Source organism: Artemia sp. Qi Xiang Cuo, chromosome 12 (assembly GCF_049724085.1).
Source record: "Artemia sp. Qi Xiang Cuo chromosome 12, ASM4972408v1, whole genome shotgun sequence".
NCBI classification, from domain to species: Eukaryota; Metazoa; Arthropoda; class Branchiopoda; order Anostraca; family Artemiidae; genus Artemia; species Artemia sp. Qi Xiang Cuo.
Window position 1 is genome coordinate 24,668,390 of NC_142805.1, and position 22,029 is coordinate 24,690,418.

At 32.4% G+C, this 22,029-nt stretch overlaps 2 protein-coding genes across 2 annotated transcripts in view; both read right to left on the reverse strand.

The window, feature by feature from the left end:
* Nucleotides 1–21,826, reverse strand: part of LOC148945913 (protein spinster-like) — a 34,850-nt gene extending 13,024 nt beyond the window's left edge. The window contains exon 1 of the mRNA XM_089098184.1: nucleotides 21,819–21,826. Coding sequence (XP_088954310.1) covers nucleotides 21,819–21,826 — 8 coding nt within the window. The remainder of the gene's footprint in view (nucleotides 1–21,818) is intronic.
* Nucleotides 1–22,029, reverse strand: part of LOC148945912 (transmembrane protein 120 homolog) — a 545,739-nt gene that overhangs the window by 88,209 nt on the left and 435,501 nt on the right. The gene's annotated exons all lie outside the window — the stretch shown is intronic.

Sequence of the window (22,029 nt, forward strand, 5' to 3'; positions counted from 1 at the left end):
TTTTGATTTGGTTAAATGTTAAAAGAAGAAGTAACCCCGAAAGTCTGAATATAATACCGTCAGTCGTTCTTAGGATATTGCTAAGATGCCTTATTGAGAATTAGCATTAGCACAGTGCATTTTGATTTAATCCTATGGCAACATCTATTTTTTAAACAAAAAGGCAAATTGGAGGGTGGGGGTGGGATTAGTTGCCCTCGAATCACTTTCGACTATTAAAAAGGGCATCAGCCCTTTCTATTTTCAATCGAATGAGCCCTTTTTGAAGTTCCTACGACAACTCCTTCGATACGAAGTGCCCTGGCCTAAACAAAATGAACAAGAACAACAAAAACATACATTATACCCACATCGATTTTTACTTCTAATTCTAATTAGTTCCAATTACTTTCGACTTCCAATTACTTTCGACTATTACAAAGGGCACTAGGCCTTTCGATTTACAATCGAATGAACCCTTTTTGAGTTTCTACGGCAACGCTTTGTATAATCACCTTATTTGCTAGTAGTAAGGCATCAATTAGCACTGGCAGTGATTGCGTAATATGTAGTACCAGGGCCAGTCACCTATTACTACGAACGATACATGCCTTAGCAGAGAGGTTTTCTAATGTGACACTCATTTTTTTGTGTGTCAATCGGTTAGAGAAAGCTGGCGGTTAGTCCATATGATGACTTGATTAGTCGGTTTTTTAAAAAACTTGGCAAGCTATAATGTACTCAAGCAAAGTTTAACCGGTACATTGGCTTACCACGGGGCAGTCACCTATTACTACGAACGGACTTTCAGTCCTACATTCACGGGTTTCTGCAAAGTGTTATGGGCTTCATTGAAAAAATACCAGTTTAAAAAAAAAAAAAAAATTAACATGTATTCATGATCTTTCTTCTGGCAAAAAATACAAATTCCAATCAAAACTGGTCAAACGTGTTAATAAGCTGTAAGTTATAGCTATCTGATAACTCGTTCAGTATCGCATGTATTTTTAGCGGTATCAATGGTATTTCATTTGCGTAAAGCTATCTCGATTTGCCAAAACTTTTATCGTTCGCATAAAACTAACTCAATTTGCAAAAATGGTATTCCATTTGCATAACTCTGCTCTGAATGTCCTTAATGAGGATATAAATAATATAGATTGACATTGTGACTTGACATAGCTTTACCTCTCCGATGTGGTCTGTATAATACACAAGTAACGTTTGAAAATTATTGTCAATTTAAAATAGGATCTTACATTCCCTTCGTCCCTCCCATTTCTGAGGGGGAGGGGATGGTAGGAGAGGGGAAGGGGGAGTCAATTTTGGAGATTTCTGATAATAAGTACCATTCATTGCGATCGTAAGTCTATGTTGGCTCGTTTTAAATACTTCAGCTTATCTATTCATTTGTGTTAAATAAAAATCTTGAATCTGGAAAATGAAAAATAAGTATTTAAACAAAATGTACGATGCTGCTAATTAAAGAATAGTAGGCTACACTCAGAATTGTTTGCATGAGGGTTCAGTTAAAGAGGTCTCACTTGCACGAGGGTTCAGATGCATGGGGGTTCACTTGCTTAGGGTTCAGTTACACGGGGATTCAATTACAATGGAACCCACACAAAAACAATGGGGCACACACAAAGGCCAAATGAATGACATTGCGACTTGACCTAGCTTTACCTCTCCGATTTGCTCTGTATAATACACATCTGGGGAGGGGAGAATGGAGGTAGGTATTTAGTTTAAAAAATGCTAGGAGGACTTGAGTTTTGTGGGTAGGGTGAAAAATGGTACTTATTCAAAATCCTGGTAAACATTATGCCTCATTCTTTTATTCTAACTGGAAAATGAAAGATAAGTATTTAAACAAAATGTACGATGCTGCTAATTAAAGAATAGTAGGCTACACTCAGAATTGTTTGCATGAGGGTTCAGTTAAAGAGGTCTCACTTGCACGAGGGTTCAGATGCATGGGGGTTCACTTGCTTAGGGTTCACTTACACGGGGATTCAGTTACAATGGAACCCACACAAAAACAATGGGGCACACACAAAAGCCAAATGAATGACATTGCGACTTGACCTAGCTTTACCTCTCCGATGTGATCTGTATAATACACATCTGGGGAGGGGAGAATGGAGGTAAGTATTTAGTTTAAAAAATGCTAGGAGGACTTGAGTTTTGTGGGTAGGGTGAAAAATGGTGCTTATTCAATATCCTGGTAAACATTATACCTCATTCTTTTTATTCTAACTTAACTTCTAGGAATAGGACTTCATTCCATCGGCTAAATTAGTTTATTCATCTATAACGGTGAACAAAAAGACTATTAATTCTCCATATTCTTCTGGTCATGCGCCCATTCCTCCTTCTCTCTTCTCCTTCTGATCATGCGCCCACCCCTCCTTCTCACTCGGGGTCAGTTGACGTCTCAGTATCCGGTAAAAATTGCAAATTCCACTCGTTCTCCACACCTCATAATATCCATCATGAGTAATATAGTGTGAGTCGTCGATCTTAGGTTCCCGATCTAGACATGAAAATTAAAAGGCTTAAAATATGTGGAATTTGTATCACTATCGATATTATATACATAAAGATAATATATTAAAAAGACCGTCAAAAAAATTTTTTTTCGGTGTAAGCCCGTGCAACTTCTATGGTAAGCACCATTTATCAGATAGCTAAGGAGGGTTTAGTTACATGACTACGGTACTGTTCTATTAGCTGTAAACCATACAAGAAGTAAAGTTCGGTTAATGCTAATGAAATAAACAAAATAGGATAAAAATGTAATAGTTTAGAAACAAAATTCAGTTATTGCAAAAAAATTAATAAATAAATATCGGAATGCTATATGATTCCTTTGTCAGTTATATTAACATCTGCAAAATGGCAAGTAGTTAAAAAGATGTTTCCTTTATCACATAAGAGATAAGATAAAATTTATATACAAATTAAAAAATGTCCCCCAAAATTTTTAAGATAGTACATTTTTATAAATATAAAAAAGATTATCAAAATTCTATGTTACTTTTCTATTATCTGTAAGCACTAAAAGAGGTAAAGTTTGTTTAAATCAAATGAAATAAAGAAAAAAGGTATAAAAATATAACAGTTTAGAAAAAAACTTATGTTATTGCAAAAAAAAAAAATAAATAAATATCGGAATGCTGTATGATTCCTTTGTAAGTTATATTAAAATCTGCAAAATGGCAACTAGTTAAAAAGATAAAAACTTGTAAAACTGAAAAAAATAAATAATATATACATTAACAAATGTTTAAAAAACAAGATAAAAAGGGGATATGGAAAAAAAGAAGTAAGAGAACATTTTTCACCTAAAAGTAAAGAGCTACTAGACTAAATCAAACATGTGCTGAAATAATAACGAATAATTGTTCAAACTTAAATTTTCTGTAAAGTTACATCTACCGATAAACTTATTAGAGTGACAAAAACTTTTTTTCCATAAGAGAACATTTTTCACCTAAAAGTAAAGAGCTACTAGACTAAATCGGGCATATGCTGAAATAATAACGAATAATTGTTCAAACTTAAATTTTCTGTAAAGTTATGTATAGCGATAAAATTGTTAGAGTGACAAAACTTTTTTTTTTCACAAGAGGACATTTTCAACTAAAAGTAGAGCGAGGGTCGAGGCGAGGGGCAGTCCCATTCATATACAAAATAATTTTTGTTTGTCTTAAGTTTTAGTGTTGCTTCTTACTTCCAACTGAAAACTTATTTTTAATTTGATGTTTAACCTTTTTTTTTTCAAATCGTGTCATAAATATCCGTTTGAATACACCCTCTCTTATCAGTTTAATTCAATTTGAGTACTGGATCGATTCAAGCAGCAAACATTTTTTCAAAAATGCTGGCATTAGTCATAATGCTTATGCTAAAAATGTACTATTAGTTAGCCATACTAGGTCAGGTATCATACCTGGTAACGGACCTAATTTCTTGAAGTAATTGATACTTAATGAAGAAAAAGGTGAAAGTTAGAGGTTTTATTGACGTTACGAGCCTACTAATTGGAATTTAACACCTAAACGCACTTGAAAAAATCACTGCACTGGTGCTTTGGATTTGCCAAGATTTAAATGTTAAGACTGATAACATTTTAAATCAATTGAATCGCCTAATAATTAAATTATCTGGAGACTCATTGCAAATCGATTTTAATAGTATAACTTTTCATTTATTATTGCAGGTTCTCGAATCAAAGGTAAATCTAGACCAGAATTTGGTAACAAAAAATGTGCAGTTTCTATAAAAATGACTGAATTACAAAATCAAAATTAAATTGCATTTACTACTTTTCATTTAAACTAATGCAGTTTCTATAAAAAAAATTTGAAATTATTTCGTTTAAACTATTGCAGTTTCTATAAAAATGACTGAATTACAAAATCAAAATTAAATTGCATTTACTACTTTTCGTTTAAACTAATGCGGTTTCTATAAAAAATTTGAAATTATCTCGTTTAAACTATTGAAGTTTCTATAAGGTTAAGTTAAAAGGCTGCTCACCAAGTTTAGCCAAATAAAAGCGTCTATTTGCAGCATTCCCCTTCATCTTCCAAATTGTAAGAAGGAACTGAATGTATATCATCCCATTCTTAAGGTATTTTATACATTATATCTTGGAAATTAAGTCTCTCCTCTTATCAGATTCAAACGCTTAATACCCACAAGCATATGCGAGTCAAATTTCATCTTAAAGTGCTAACGTATCTGATAAAACAATAAAACCTCTAATTTTCACCTTTTTCTTCATTAAGTATCAATTACTTCAAGAAATTAATTCCACATTTTTGCAGATAGGAGCTTGAAACTTCCGAAGTAGGGTTTTCTCATAAGCTGAATCGGACGGTATGATTTTGATTAAAGTTCAATGACTTTTAGGGGGAGTTTCCTCCTTTATTCAAAAATAATGCAAATCTTCTCAGGCGCATAACTTTTGATTGGTAAAACTAAGTTTAATGATTTGAAATCACTTATATATTTGAAATCAGCATAAAAATATGATTCTATTGATGTATCCATGGGTATCAAAATTCAGGTTTTTAGAGTTTCGGTTACTATTGAACCGTGTCGCTCCTTACTTACAGTTCGTTACCACGAACTGTTTGAAAAAATATTAGTGTTGTTCCTTACTTTCAGTTGGAAAAAAAACTAGTCGCTCCTTACTTACAGTTTCTTACCGCGAACTGTTTGAAAAAATATTAGTGTTGTTCTTTACGCGATAGACTTATTAGAGTGACAAAAACTTTTTTTTTTACACAACCCACAAGAGGACATTTTTCAACTAAAAGTAAAGAGCTACTAGACTAAATCAAACACGTGGTGAAATAATAACGAATAATTGTTCAAACTTAAATTTTCTATAAAGCTATGTCTAGTGATAAACTTATTAGAGTGACAATCTTTTATTCTAACTTAACTTCTAGGAATAGGACTTCATTCCATCGGCTAAATTAGTTTATTCATCTATAACGGTGAACAAAAAGACTATTAATTCTCCATATTCTTCTGGTCATGCGCCCATTCCTCCTTCTCTCTTCTCCTTCTGATCATGCGCCCACCCCTCCTTCTCACTCGGGGTCAGTTGACGTCTCAGTATCCGGTAAAAATTGCAAATTCCACTCGTTCTCCACACCTCATAATATACATCATGAGTAATATAGTGTGAGTCGTCGATCTTAGGTTCCCGATCTAGACATGAAAATTAAAACGCTTAAAATATGTGGAATTTGTATCACGATCGATCTTATATACATAAAGATAATATATTAAAAAGACCGTCAAAAAAATTTTATTTCATCGTAAGCCCGTGCAACTTCTATGGTAAGCACCATTTATCACATAGCTAAGGAGGGTTCAGTTACATGACTACGGTACTGTTCTATTAGCTGTAAACCATACAAGAAGTAAAGTTCGGTTAATGCAAATGAAATAAAAAAAATAGGATAAAAATGTAATAGTTTAGAAAAAAAATTCAGTTATTGAAAAAAAAAAAAAAATAAATATCGGAATGCTATATGATTCCTTTGTCAGTTATATTAAAATCTGCAAAATGGCAACTAGGTAAAAAGATAAAAACAGGTAAAAGTGAAAAAAATAAATAATATATACATTAACAAATGTTTAAAAACAACATAAAAAGGGGATATGGAAAAAAAAGAAGAAAAAAAAAGAAAAACGAGCTGTTTCCTTTTTCACATAAGAGATAAGATAAAATTTATGTACAAATTAAAAAATGTCCCCAAAAATTTTTAAGATAGTACATTTTTATAAATATAAAAAAGTTTATTGCAAATTGATTTTAATAGTATAACTTTTCATTTATTATTGCAGGTTCTCTAATCAAAGGTAAATCTAGACAAGAATTTGGTAACAAAAAATGTGCAGTTTCTATAAAAATGACTGAATTACAAAATCAAAATTAAATTGCATTTACTTCTTTTCATTTAAACTAATGCAGTTTCTATAAAAAAATCTTCTTATCAGATTCAAACGCTTAATACCCACAAGCATATGCGAATCAAATTTCATCTTAAAGTGCTAACGTATCTGATAAAACAATAAAACCTCTAATTTTCACCTTTTTCTTCATTAAGTATCAATTACTTCAAGAAATTAATTCCACATTTTTGCAGATAGGAGCTTGAAACTTCCGAAGTAGGGTTTTCTCATACGCTGAATCGGACGGTATGTTTTTGATTAAAGTTCTATGACTTTTAGGGGGAGTTTCCTCCTTTATTCAAAAATAAGGCAAATCTTCTCAGGCGCATAACTTTTGATTGGTAAAACTAAATTTAATGATTTGAAATCACTTATATATTTGAAATCAGCATAAAGATATGATTCTATTGATGTATCCATGGGTATCAAAATTTCGGTTTTTAGAGTTTCGGTTACTATTGAACCGTGTCGCTCCTTACTTACAGTTCGTTGCCACGAACTGTTTGAAAAAATATTAGTGTTGGTCCTTACTTTCAGTTTTTTATTGTTCGACTGGATAGGAATTCTGAAAACAGGATGATCGCTGAAATTTCTTAATGACTAAAGATTTTGTTTTTTTTTCTTCTAAAAGGCTTACAAAATCAAAATTAAATTGCACTAGAATCTGTACTTAGACCTTGAAACTAGAAGAAACTAAATTTTCTGTAAAGTTATGTCTAGCAATAGACTTATTAGATTGACAAAAACTTTTTTTTTTTCCCACAACCCACAAGAGGACATTTTTCAACTAAAAGTAAAGAGCTACTAGACTAAATCAAACATGTGGTGAAATAATAACGAATAATTGTTCAAACTTAAATTTTCTGTAAAGCTATGTCTAGCGATAAACTTATTAGAGTGACAAAAACTTTTTTCTTGGGTTGATCTAGGTTCACTTAGAGTCGCGCGCGACTCTAAGTGAATGCGCCTGAGAAGATTTGCATTATTTTTGAATAAAGGAGGAAACTCCCCCTAAAAGTCATAGAACTTTAATCAAAAACATACCGTCCGATTCAGCGTATGAGAAAACCCTACTTCGGAAGTTTCAAGCTCCTATCTGCAAAAATGTGGAATTAATTTCTTGAAGTAATTGATACTTAATGAAGAAAAAGGTGAAAATTAGAGGTTTTATTGTTTTATCAGATACGTTAGCACTTTAAGATGAAATTTGACTCGCATATGCTTGTGGGTATTAAGCGTTTGAATCTGATAAGAAATTTTTTTATAGAAACTGCATTAGTTTAAATGAAAAGTAGTAAATGCAATTTAATTTTGATTTTGTAATTCAGTCATTTTATAGAAACTGCACATTTTTTGTTACCAAATTCTGGTCTAGATTTACCTTTGATTAGAGAACCTGCAATAATAAATGAAAAGTTATACTATTAAAATCAATTTGCAATAAACTGCTTTATATTTATAAAAATGTACTATCTTAAAAATTTTGGGGGACATTTTTTAATCTGTACATAAATTTTATCTTATCTCTTATGTGATAAAGGAAACAGCTCGTTTTTCTTTTTTTCTTCTTTTTTTCCATATCCCCTTTTTATGTTGTTTTTAAACATTTGTTGATGTATATATTATTTATTTTCTTCAGTTTTACCAGTTTTTATCTTCTTAACTAGTTGCCATTTTGCAGATTTTAATATAACTGACAAAGGAATCATATAGCATTCCGATATTTATTTATTTTTTTTTTTTTGCAATAACTGAATTTTGTTTCTAAACTATTACATTTTTATCATATTTTGTTTATTTAATTAGCATTAACCGAACTTTACTTATTGTATGGTTTACAGCTAATAGAACAGTACTGTAGTCATGTAACTGAACCCTCCTTAGCTATCTGATAAATGGTGCTTACCATAGAAGTTGCACGGGCTTACACTGAAAAAAAAAATTTTGACGGTCTTTTTAATATATTATCTTTATGTATATAAGATCGATCGTGATATAAATTCCACATATTTTAAGCCTTTTAATTTTCATGTCTAGATCGGGAACCTAAGATCGACGACTCACACTATATTACTCATGATGGATATTATGAGGTGTGGAGAACGAGTGGAATTTGCAATTTTTACCGGATACTGAGACGTCAACTGACCCCGAGTGAGAAGGAGGGGTGGGGGCATGATCAGAAGGAGAAGAGAGAAGGAGGAATGGGCGCATGACCAGAAGAATATGGAGAATTAATAGTCTTTTTGTTCACCGTTATAGATGAATAAACTAATTTAGCCGATGGAATGAAGTCCTATTCCTAGAAGTTAAGTTAGAATAAAAGATTGTCACTCTAATAAGTTTATCGCTAGACATAGCTTTACAGAAAATTTAAGTTTGAACAATTATTCATTATTATTTTACCACATGTTTGATTTAGTCTAGTAGCTCTTTACTTTTAGTTGAAAAATGTCCTCTTGTGGGTTGTGGAAAAAAAAAGTTTTTGTCACTTTAATAAGTCTATCGTGTAAGGAACAACACTAATATTTTTTCAAACAGTTCGTGGTAACGAGCTGTAAGTAAGGAGCGACTAGTTTTTTTTTCCAACTTAAAGTAAGGAACAACACTAATATTTTTTCAAACAGTTCGTGGTAACGAACTGTAAGTAAGGAGCGACACGGTTCAGTAGTAACCGAAACTCTAAAAACCGGAATTTTGATACCCATGGATACATCAATAGAATCATATTTTTATGCTGATTTCAAATATATAAGTGATTTCAAATCCTTAAATTTAGTTTTACCAATCAAAAGTTATGCGCCTGAGAAGATTTGCATTATTTTTGAATAAAGGAGGAAACTCCCCCTAAAAGTCATAGAACTTTAATCCAAATCATACCGTCCGGTTATGCGTATGAGAAAACCCTACTTCGGAAGTTTCAAGCTCATATCTGCAAAATGTGGAATTAATTTCTTGAAGTAATTGATACTTAATGAAGAAAAAGGTGAAAATTAGAGGTTTTATTGTTTTATCAGATACGTTAGCACTTTAAGATGAAATTTGACTCGCATATGCTTGTGGGTATTAAGCGTTTGAATCTGATAAGAAATTTTTTTATAGAAACTGCATTAGTTTAAATGAAAAGTAGTAAATGCAATTTAATTTTGATTTTGTAATTCAGTCATTTTATAGAAACTGCACATTTTTTGTTACCAAATTCTGGTCTAGATTTACCTTTGATTAGAGAACCTGCAATAATAAATGAAAAGTTATACTATTAAAATCAATTTGCAATAAACTGCTTTATATTTATAAAAATGTACTATCTTAAAAATTTTGGGGGACATTTTTTAATCTGTACATAAATTTTATCTTATCTCTTATGTGATAAAGGAAACAGCTCGTTTTTCTTTTTTTTTCTTCTTTTTTTTCCATATCCCCTTTTTATGTTGTTTTTAAACATTTGTTAATGTATATATTATTTATTTTATTCAGTTTTACCAGTTTTTATCTTTTTAACTAGTTGCCATTTTGCAGATTTTAATATAACTGAGAAAGGAATCATATAGCATTCCGATATTTATTTATTTTTTTTTTTTTGCAATAACTGAATTTTTTTTATAAACTATTAAATTTTTATAATATTTTTTTTATTTAATTAGCATTAACCGAACTTTACTTCTTTTATGGTTTACATCTAATAGAACAGTACCGTAGTCATGTAACTGAACCCTCCTTAGCTATCTGATAAATGGTGCTTACCATAGAAGTTGCACGGGCTTACACTGAAAAAAAAAATTTTGACGGTCTTTTTAATATATTATCTTTATGTATATAAGATCGATCGTGATACAAATTCCACATATTTTAAGCCTTTTAATTTTCATGTCTAGATCGGGAACCTAAGATCGACGACTCACACTATATTACTCATGATGGGTATTATGAGGTGTGGAGAACGAGTGGACTTTGCAATTTTTACCGGATACTGAGACGTCAACTGACCCCGAGTGAGAAGGAGGGGTGGGCGCATGATCAGAAGGAGAAGAGAGAAGGAGGAATGGGCGCATGACCAGAAGAATATGGAGAATTAATAGTCTTTTTGTTCACCGTTATAGATGAATAAACTAATTTAGCCGATGGAATGAAGTCCTATTCCTAGAAGTTAAGTTAGAATAAAAGATTGTCACTCTAATAAGTTTATCGCTAGACATAGCTTTACAGAAAATTTAAGTTTGAACAATTATTCGTTATTATTTCACCACATGTTTGATTTAGTCTAGTAGCTCTTTACTTTTAGTTGAAAAATGTCCTCTTGTGGGTTGTGGAAAAAAAAAAGTTTTTGTCACTTTAATAAGTCTATCGTGTAAGGAACAACACTAATATTTTTTCAAACAGTTCGTGGTAACGAGCTGTAAGTAAGGAGCGACTAGTTTTTTTTTCCAACTGAAAGTAAGGAACAACACTAATATTTTTTCAAACAGTTCGTGGTAACGAACTGTAAGTAAGGAGCGACACAGTTCAATAGTAACCGAAACTCTAAAAACCGGAATTTTGATACCCATGGATACATCAATAGAATCATATTTTTATGCTGATTTCAAATATATAAGTGATTTCAAATCATTAAATTTAGTTTTACCAATCAAAAGTTATGCGCCTGAGAAGATTTGCATTATTTTTGAATAAAGGAGGAAACTCCCCCTAAAAGTCATAGAACTTTAATCAAAATCATACCGTCCGATTATGCGTATGAGAAAACCCTACTTCGGAAGTTTCAAGCTCATATCTGCAAAATGTGGAATTAATTTCTTGAAGTAATTGATACTTAATGAAGAAAAAGGTGAAAATTAGAGGTTTTATTGTTTTATCAGATACGTTAGCACTTTAAGATGAAATTTGACTCGCATATGCTTGTGGGTATTAAGCGTTTGAATCTGATAAGAGGAGAGAGACTTAATTTCCAAGATATAATGTATAAAATACCTTAAGAATGGGATGATATACATTCAGTTCCTTCTTACAATTTGGAAGATGAAGGGGAATGCTGCAAATAGACGCTTTTAATTGGCTAAACTTGGTGAGCATCCTTTTAACTTAACCTTATAGAAACTTCAATAGTTTAAACGAGATAATTTCAAATTTTTTATAGAAACTGCATTAGTTTAAACGAAAAGTAGTAAATGTAATTTAATTTTGATTTTGTAATTCAGTAATTTTTATAGAAACTGCACATTTTTTGTTACCAAATTCTGGTCTAGATTTACCTTTGATTAGAGAACCTGCAATAATAAATGAAAAGTTATACTATTTAAATCAATTTGCAATGAGTCTTCAGATAATTTAATTATTAGGCGATTCATTTGATTTAAAATGTTATCAGTCTTAACATTTAAATCTTGGCAAATCCAAAGCACCAGTGCAGTGATTTTTTCAAGTGCGTTTAGGTGTTAAATTCCAATTAGTAGGCTCGTAACGTCAATAAAACCTCTAACTTTCACCTTTTTCTTCATTAAGTATCAATTACTTCAAGAAATTAGGTCCGTTACCAGGTATGCTACCTGACCTAGTATGGCTAACTAATAGTACATTTTTAGCATAAGCATTATGACTAATGCCAGCATTTTTGAAAAAATGTTTGCTGCTTGAATCGATCCAGTACTCAAATCGAATTAAACTGATAAGAGAGGGTGTATTCAAACGGATATTTATGACACGATTTGAAAAAAAGGGTTAAACATCAAATTAAAAATAAGTTTTCAGTTGGAAGTAAGAAGCAACACTAAAACTTAAGACAAACAAAAATTATTCTGTATATGAATGGGACTGCCCCTCGCCTCGACCCTCGCTCTACTTTAGTTGAAAATTTCCTCTTGTGAAAAAAAAAAGTTTTCGTCACTCTAACAAGTTTATCGCTATACATAACCTTACAGAAAATTTAAGTTTGAACAATTATTCGTTATTATTTCAGCACATGCCCGATTTAGTCTAGTTGCTCTTTACTTTTAGGTGGAAAATGTTCTCTTATGGAAAAAAAGTTTTTGTCACTCTAATAAGTTTATCGCTAGATGTAACTTTACAGAAAATTTAAGTTTGAACAATTATTCGTTATTATTTCAGCACATGTTTGATTTAGTCTAGTAGCTCTTTACTTTTAGGTGAAAAATGTTCTCTTACTTCTTTTTTTCCATATCCCCTTTTTATCTTGTTTTTTAAGCATTTGTTAATGTATATATTATTTATTTTTTTCAGTTTTTATCTTTTTAACTAGTTGCCATTTTGCAGTTTTTAATATTACTGACAAATGAATCATATAGCATTCCGATATTTATTTTTTTTTTTTTTGCAATAACTGAATTTTGTTTCTAAACTATTAAATTTTTATCCTATTTTGTTTTATTTCATTAGCATTAACCGAACTTTACTTCTTGTATGGTTTACAGCTAATAGAACAGTACCGTAGAATTTTACTAAACTTTTTTATATTTATAAAATGTACTATCTTAAAAATTTTGGGGGATATTTTTTAATTTGTACATAAATTTTATCTTATATCTTATGTGATAAAGGAAACATCTTTTTAACTAGTTGCCATTTTGCAGATTTTAATATAACTGACAAAGGAATCATATAGCATTCCGATATTTATTTATTTATTTTTTTTGCAATAACTGAATTTTGTTTCTAAACTAATACATTTTTATCCTATTTTGTTTATTTCATTAGCATTAACCGAACTTTACTTCTTGTATGGTTTACAGCTAATAGAACAGTACCGTAGCCATGTAACTGAACCCTCCTTAGCTATCTGATAAATGGTGCTTACCATAGAAGTTGCACGGGCTTACACTGAAAAAAAAAAATTTTTGACGGTCTTTTTAATATATTATCTTTATGTATATAAGATCGATCGTGATACAAATTCCACATATTTTAAGCCTTTTAATTTTCATGTCTAGATCGGGAACCTAAGATCGACGACTCACACTATATTGAAAGATCTTAAGCCGAACTGGCCAGCAATGAAAAAAAACCAACAAAGAGAAAAATCTCTAAAAAAAAACAAACAAACGAGACTGTGGCCAGTGGAGAGAAAAGAAAAACAACAGAAACAAAACAACGCGGATATTTCCTCTGTATACAAACAAGGCGTCTTCAGCACGAATGACGCAAAAAAAAAACAAGATAAAACTAAAAACCATTAAAACCACCACCAAAAAAAAAAAAAATGTAAAATCGGCGCAAACTAATACACGTAGGTAAAAGATGCTAATATAGAGTTACTTCAGTGAGGACACCAGAGTAACTGAGGAAAAATAAAAAAAATGTAAATTACTTTAATTATTCAGTTGCGAAATACTCCTTTTGTTAGCTATTACTGAAGCAAATCGTTTTGGTCTAACAGGTAAAATAGTCCCCTGGTGATTATTTAAAATCTTTACTCCCTTATTGACAATTGATTCATTCTTTAGAAGGTTATCATAAATTGGGTCAATATTTAAATTACCCGTGTCCCTATTTATGGAAAGGTTAGCAAACATATGTTTTTTAATTTCTATGGCTTCCCTGGCCCATTGGGTGTAACACTTATCATTAGAAAAAGCCAAGGCTTCATCAAATTTTACAAAATGATATGGTTGAAGCCAAATATGATCTGCTAAAGCTGAAACGAAAGTTTCTGGAGGCTTTCTTAATTGTAGTGTTTTTTATATTTAATTACGGTGTTAAATAAACCTTTCAAAAAATTGTTGGTGAGTCCTACCAATATAGAACTTCACACAAGAACACGGAATTTTATACACCCCACTTACAAAATTTCCCCGAGTTAAATCCTTACCAGAACTAAAAAAACTACTCATTGGCCTCAGCGATTGGAAACATGTATCAATACCAAACTTATGTAAAACTCGTGAAAGTTTCTCCCCCAAACCAGGTACATATGGTAATGAAATGAAGCTTTTTGATACAACTAAATCTAAAGACTGAGAAACCTCAATAACCCTACTACTATGTTTGGCCCGTCTATTTTCAATTATTTTATCAATGAACTTAATTGGATAACTATTACAAAATAAAATATCCCTCAAGTATAACAATTCCGAATCCAGAAATTCCTGGGAACAGATTTTAAAGGCTCTATCCACTAGTGAAATTACAACCCCCTTTTCACCGACATAGGGTGGCAAGAATGAAAATTTAAATACCTATCATTGTGCGTAGGTTTTCTGTAAATCGAGAAAAGTAAATGGAAATCCCTTTTAATTAATAAAATATCCAGAAAAGGTAACTTATTATTATCCTCAAATTCAACTGTAAATTTAATATTATTATCAAAACTATTTAAATGCTTACAAAAAAGGTCTAAGGAGTCCAACCCATGTTTCCAAACGCATACTACATCATCCATGAACCTACCCCAGAAGCAAGGGGAGATTCTAAAACTGTTTATAGCAGAAGTTTCAATGGCATCTATGAATAGATTTGCTAATAAAGGAGAAAGAGAAGCCCCTATAGGTAACCCAAAAATTTGTCTATAAAACTTCCCTCGAAAACCAACACAAAAAGAAAATTCATTTACCAGAATAACTAATCTCATAATGACTTCAATATCCAAACTGACTAAAGTCACATCCTGTATTAAATCAAAGTGTTTTTCTAATTTACTTTTTAAAATATCCTCGCACCTATTTAAATCACAATTTGAATACATCGACACAACATCAAAACTGCACAAAATTGAACTGTCCTCCAGCGTGAAATTTTGCAATTTATTAGTTAGATCAGTCGAATTTTTTAAATATGATTTTCGTGTTTCCAAAAGTGGACGCAATGCTACCGACAACCATATTCCTAATTTTGAAAAAGGTGATAGAAAATTTGACATAATAGGGTGGAGGGGGGCTCCAGTCTTATGAACCAACACCAGTGCAGTGATTTTTTCAAGTGCGTTTAGGTGTTAAATTCCAATTAGTAGGCTCGTAACGTCAATAAAACCTCTAATTTTCACCTTTTTCTTCATTAAGTATCAATTACTTCAAGAAATTAGGTCCGTTACCAGGTATGCTACCTGACCTAGTATGGCTAACTAATAGTACATTTTTAGCAAAAGCATTATGACTAATGCCAGCATTTTTGAAAAAATGTTTGCTGCTTGAATCGATCCAGTACTCAAATTGAATTAAACTGATAAGAGAGGGTGTATTCAAACGGATATTTATGAGACGATTTGAAAAATAAAAAAAAGGTTAAACATCAAATTAAAAATAAGTTTTCAGTTAGAAGTAAGAAGCAACACTAAAACTTAAGACAAACAAAAATTATTTTGTATATGAATGGGACTACCCCTCGCCTCGACCCTCGCTCTACTTTTAGTTGAAAATGTCCTCTTGTGAAAAAAAAGTTTTGTCACTCTAACAAGTTTATCGCTATACATAACTTTACAGAAAATTTAAGTTTGAACAATTATTCGTTATTATTTCAGCATATGCCCGATTTAGTCTAGTAGCTCTTTACTTTTAGGTGAAAAATGTTCTCTTATGGAAAAAAAGTTTTTCTCACTCTAATAAGTTTATCGGTAGATGTAACTTTACAGAAAATTTAAGTTTGAACAATTATTCGTTATTAATTCAGCACATGTTTGATTTAGTCTAGTAGCTCTTTACTTTTAGGTGAAAAATGTTCTCTTACTTCTTTTTTTCCATATCCCCTTTTTATCTTGTTTTTTAAACATTTGTTAATGTATATATTATTTATTTTTTTCAGTTTTACCAGTTTTTATCTTTTTAACTAGTTGCCATTTTGCAGATTTTAATATAACTGACAAAGGAATCATATAGCATTCCGATATTTATTTATTTTTTTTTTTTTGCAATAACTGAATTTTGTTTCTAAACTATTACATTTTTATCCTATTTTGTTTTATTTCATTAGCATTAACCGAACTTTACTTCTTGTATGGTTTACAGCTAATAGAACAGTACCGTAGAATTTTACTAAACTTTTTTATATTGATAAAAATGTACTATCTTAAAAATTTTGGGGGACATTTTTTAATTTGTACATAAATTTTATCTTATCTCTTATGTGATAAAGGAAACATCTTTTTAACTACTTGCCGTTTTGCAGATGTTAATATAACTGACAAAGGAATCATATAGCATTCCGATATTTATTTATTAATTTTTTTGCAATAACTGAATTTTGTTTCTAAACTATTACATTTTTATCCTATTTTGTTTATTTCATTAGCATTAACCGAACTTTACTTCTTGTATGGTTTACAGCTAATAGAACAGTACCGTAGCCATGTAACTGAACCCTCCTTAGCTATCTGATAAATGGTGCTTACCATAGAAATTGCACGGGCTTACACCGAAAAAAAAATTTTTTGACGGTCTTTTTAATATATTATCTTTATGTATATAATATCGATAGTGATACAAATTCCACATATTTTAAGCCTTTTAATTTTCATGTCTAGATCGGGAACCTAAGATCGACGACTCACACTATATTACTCATGATGGATATTATGAGGTGTGGAGAACGAGTGGAATTTGCAATTTTTACCGGATACTGAGACGTCAACTGACCCCAAGTGAGAAGGAGGGGTGGGCGCATGATCAGAAGGAGAAGAGGGAAGGAGGAATGGGCGCATGACCAGAAGAATATGGAGAATTAATAGTCTTTTTGTTCACCGTTATAGATGAATAAACTAATTTAGCCGATGGAATGAAGTCCTATTCCTAGAAGTTAAGTTAGAATAAAAGAATGAGGTATAATTTTTACCAGGATATTGAATAAGTACCATTTTTCACCCTACCCACAAAACTCAAGTCCTCCTAGCATTTTTTAAACTAAATACTTACCTCCATTCTCCCCTCCCCAGATGTGTATTATACAGATCACATCAGAGAGGTAAAGCTAGGTCAAGTCGCAATGTCATTCATTTGGCTTTTGTGTGTGCCCCATTGTTTTTGTGTGGGTTCCATTGTAACTGAATCCCCGTGTAAGTGAACCCTAAGCAAGTGAACCCCCATGCATTTGAACCCTCGTGCAAGTGAGACCTCTTTAACTGAACCCTCATGCAAACAATTCTGAGTGTAGCCTACTATTATTTAATTAGTAGCATCGTACATTTTGTTTAAATACTTATTTTTCATTTTCCAGTTAGAATAAAAGAATGAGGTATAATGTTTACCAGGATATTGAATAAGTACCATTTTTCACCCTACCCACAAAACTCAAGTCCTCCTAGCATTTTTTAAACTAAATACCTACCTCCATTCTCCCCTCCCCAGATGTGTATTATACAGAGCACATCGGAGAGGTAAAGCTAGGTCAAATCGCAATGTCATTCATTTGGCTTTTGTGTGTGCCCCATTGTTTTTGTGTGGGTTCCATTGTAACTGAATCCCCGTGTAACTGAACCCTAAGCAAGTGAACCCCCATGCACCTGAACCCTCCTGCAAGTGAGACCTCTTTAACTGAACCCTCATGCAAACAATTCTGAGTGTAGCCTACTATTCTTTAATTAGCAGCATCGTACATTTTGTTTAAATACTTATTTTTCATTTTCCAGATTCCAGATTTTTATTTAACACAAATGAATAGATAAGCTGAAGTATTTAAAACGAGCCAACATAGACCTACGATCGCAATGAATGGTACTTGTTATCAGAAATCTCCAAAATTGACTCCCCTCCCCCTCTCCTACCATCCCCTCCCCCTCAGGAATGGGAGGGACGAAGGGAACGTAAGATCCTATTTTAAATTGACAATACTTTTCAAACGTTACTTGTGTATTATACAGACCGCATCGGAGAGGTAAAGCTATGTCAAGTCACAATGTCATTCTATATTATTTATATCCTCATTAAGGACATTCATAGCAGAGTTACGTAAATGGAATACCATTTTTGCAAACTGAGTTAGTTTTATGCGAACGATAAAAGTTTTGGCAAATCGAGATAGCTTTACGCAAATGAAATACCATTGATACCACTAAAAATATATGCGACGCTTAATGAGTGATTAGATAGCTATAACCTACAGCTTATTAACACGTTTGACCAGTTTTGATTGGATTTTGTATTTTTTGCCAGAAGAAAGATCACGGATACATGTTAATTTATTTTTTTTTTTAAACTAGTATTTTTTCAATGAATCCCATAACACTTTGCAGAAACCCGTGAATGTAGGACTGAAAGTCCGTTCGTAGTAATAGGTAACTGACCCGTGGTAAGCCAATGTACCGGTTAAACTTTGCTTGAGTACATTATAGCTTGCCAAGTTTTTTAAAAAACCGACTAATCAAGTTATCATATGGACTAACCGCCAGCTTTCTCTAACCGATTGACACAAAAAAAAATTAGTGTCACATTAGAAAACCTTTCTGCTAAGGCATGTATCGTTCGTAGTAATAGGTGACTGGCCCTGGTAAGGCATATTACGCACTCACTGCCAGTGCTAATTGATGCCTTACTACTTATGCTCCCAGGACATAAATTAAATCCCTTACCCTAAAGGCTGTGAGGGTGGTTGTCATCCTCTAAGACATAATTTCCAGAACTTTCAACTACGTTAAACAAAATGGCTATCTCAAAATTTTGATTGGATGTGTTTGGGGAAATGGGTAGTCGCACTCCCATCACTTTCAACTATTAAAAAAGGCACTAGCCCTTTCAATTTCCAATCAAATGAGCCCTTTTGAAGTTTATACGACATCACTTTCAATAAAAACCTGATATGCCCCAAGGGCACAACTTACAACCATTCCCCTGAGGGCTGAAGGGGGGATGTCACTCTCAAAGACATAATTTTCAGAACTTTTTACTACGTTGAACACAATGGCTATCTGAAAATTTTCATTGGATGTGTTTAGGGGAATGGTGCGCGTGAGAGGGTGTTTAGTTACCCTCCAATCACTTTTGACAATTAAAAAGGGCGCTAGACCTCTCAATTCCCAATCGAATGAGCCCTTTTTGAAGCTTTTACGACAACTCTAACTATAAAACCCTTATATGCCCCCAGGGCATAACTCACAACCTTTGCCCTGGGGGATCTGGGGGGTTTGTCATCCTCAAATACATAATTTCCAGAACTTTCAACTACATTGAACAAAATGGCTGTTTGTAAATTTTGATTGAATGTGTTTGGGGATATGGTGGGAGTGGGAGTGGGGTCAATTACTCTCCACTCAATTTTGACTATTAAAAGGGGCAATTTCAATTCCCAATCAAATAAGCCTTTTTTAAACTTTATGCTACAACTTTCTATGAAGACCTTATATGCCCCCAGGGCATAACTTACAATCCTTGCACTGAGGGCTCTGAGGGGGTTATCATCCTAAAAGACCTAATTTCCAGAACTTTCGACTACGTTGAACAAAATGGATGTCTCAAAATTTTGATTGGATGTGTTTGGGGAAAAGTTGGGCGTTAGAGGGGTTGAGTTGCCCTTCAATCACTTTCAACTATTAAAAGGGCACTAGCCCTTTCAATTTCCAATTGAATGAGCCATTTTTGAAGTTTTTACAACATGGCTTTCTATAAAAAACCTTACATGCCCCCAGGGCATAACTCACAACCCTTGCCCTGAGGGTTTTGGGGGGAGGGGTTGTCATCCTCAAAGACTAATTTACTAAACTTTCAACTACGTTGAATAAAACGGCTATCTAAAAATGTTGATTGGATGTGTTTGGGGAAAAGATGGGCGTTAGAGGGGGGTTAGTTGCCCTCAAATCACTTCCGACTATTAAAAAGGGCACTAGCCCTTTGAATTTCCCATCGAAAGATGTATTTTTCAAGTATTCTACAGTAAAGATTTCAACAAAAACTTGAAGACTGTAGGGGGGGAGTGTCCTGCTCAAAAGTATAATTTCCTGAACTTTAAACTCCGTGAAACAAAATGGCTATCTAAAAATTTTGATTGGACGTGTTTGGGGAAAAGATGGGCGTGAGAGGGGGGTTAGTTGCCCTCAAATCACTTTCAAATATTAAAAAAGGAACTAGCCCTTTGAATTTCCAATAGAATGAACCCCTTTTCAAGTTTCTACGACAAAGATTTCAATAAAAACCTTATATGCCCCCAGGGCATAAATTATATGCCTTGCCCTTGAAACTGTGGGGGGAGTATCCAGCTCAAAGGTATAATTTCCTGAACTTTAAACTGCCTGGAACAAAATGGCCAACTCAAAATTTCGATTGGATATGTTTGGGGAAATGGTGGGCGTGGAAGGGGTGCTAGTTGCCTTCCAATCAATTTCAACTATTAAAAAGGGCACTAGCCCTTTCAATTTCCAATTGAATAAGCCCTTTTTGAAGTTTCTACGAACACGCTTTCAATAAAAACCTTATGTGCCCCAAGGGCGTAACTTACAACCCTTTCCCCGAGGGCTCAAAAACATAATTTCTATTTGGAAATCAACTACGCTGAACAAAATGGCAATCTAAAAATTTTGATTGGATGTGTTAGGGGAAAATTTGGGCGTGAGAGGGGGGTTATTTGCCCTTAAATCACTTTCGACTGGGGAATGTGTTTGGGGGAATGATGGGCGTTGGGGGGGGGGCTAGTTGCCCTCCAATAACTTTTGACTATTAAAAAGGGCATTAGCCAATCCAGTTCCTATAGAATGAGCTTTTTTCGAAGTTTCTACGACAACTCCTTTGATACGAAGTGCCCAGGTAAGGAGACAAAAAAAAAATAATAATATATTGTGCCAACATCGTTCTTTACTTAGGTAGCGCTATTGCGCTGCCTATGGTATATATATAAATATATATATATATATATATATATATATATATATATATATATATATATATATATATATATATATATATATATATATATATATATATATATATATATATATATATATATATATATATATATATATATATATATATATATATATATATATATATATATATATATATATATATATATATATATATATATATATATATATATATATAATAATGTACTCAAGCAAAGTTGCTCAATACATTGGCTTACCACAGGTCAGTCACCTATTACTACAGACAATTCTCAGTCCCTCATTCACGGAGTTTCTGCAAAGTGTTTCATTGAAAAAATACCAGTTTTAAAAAAATAAATAAACATGTATTCATGACTTTCTTCTGGCAAAAAATACAAATTCCAATCAAAACTGGTCAAACAGTGTTAATAAACATGAAGTTATAGCTATCTGATAACTCATTCAGTATCACATGTATTTTATCAATATTTCAGTTGCCAAAATCGTTCATAAAATAAACTCAATTACAAAATGTTGTTCCATTTGCTGAAGCTGCTCTGGGTGTTAATGAGGATATAAATAATATAGAATGACATTGTGACTGGACATAACTTACTTCTCCATTGTGTCTATAATGCATTTGAAAAAGTATTGTCAATTTAAAATAGGATTTACGTTCCCTTCATTTTCCACATTCCTGAGGAGAGGATGTGTAGGAAGGGAAGGGGGAGGAGTATTTGGAGATTTCTGATAACAAATGCCATTCATTGCAGTCGTAGGTCTATGTTAGCTCATTTAAATACTTCAGCTTATCTATTCATTTGTGT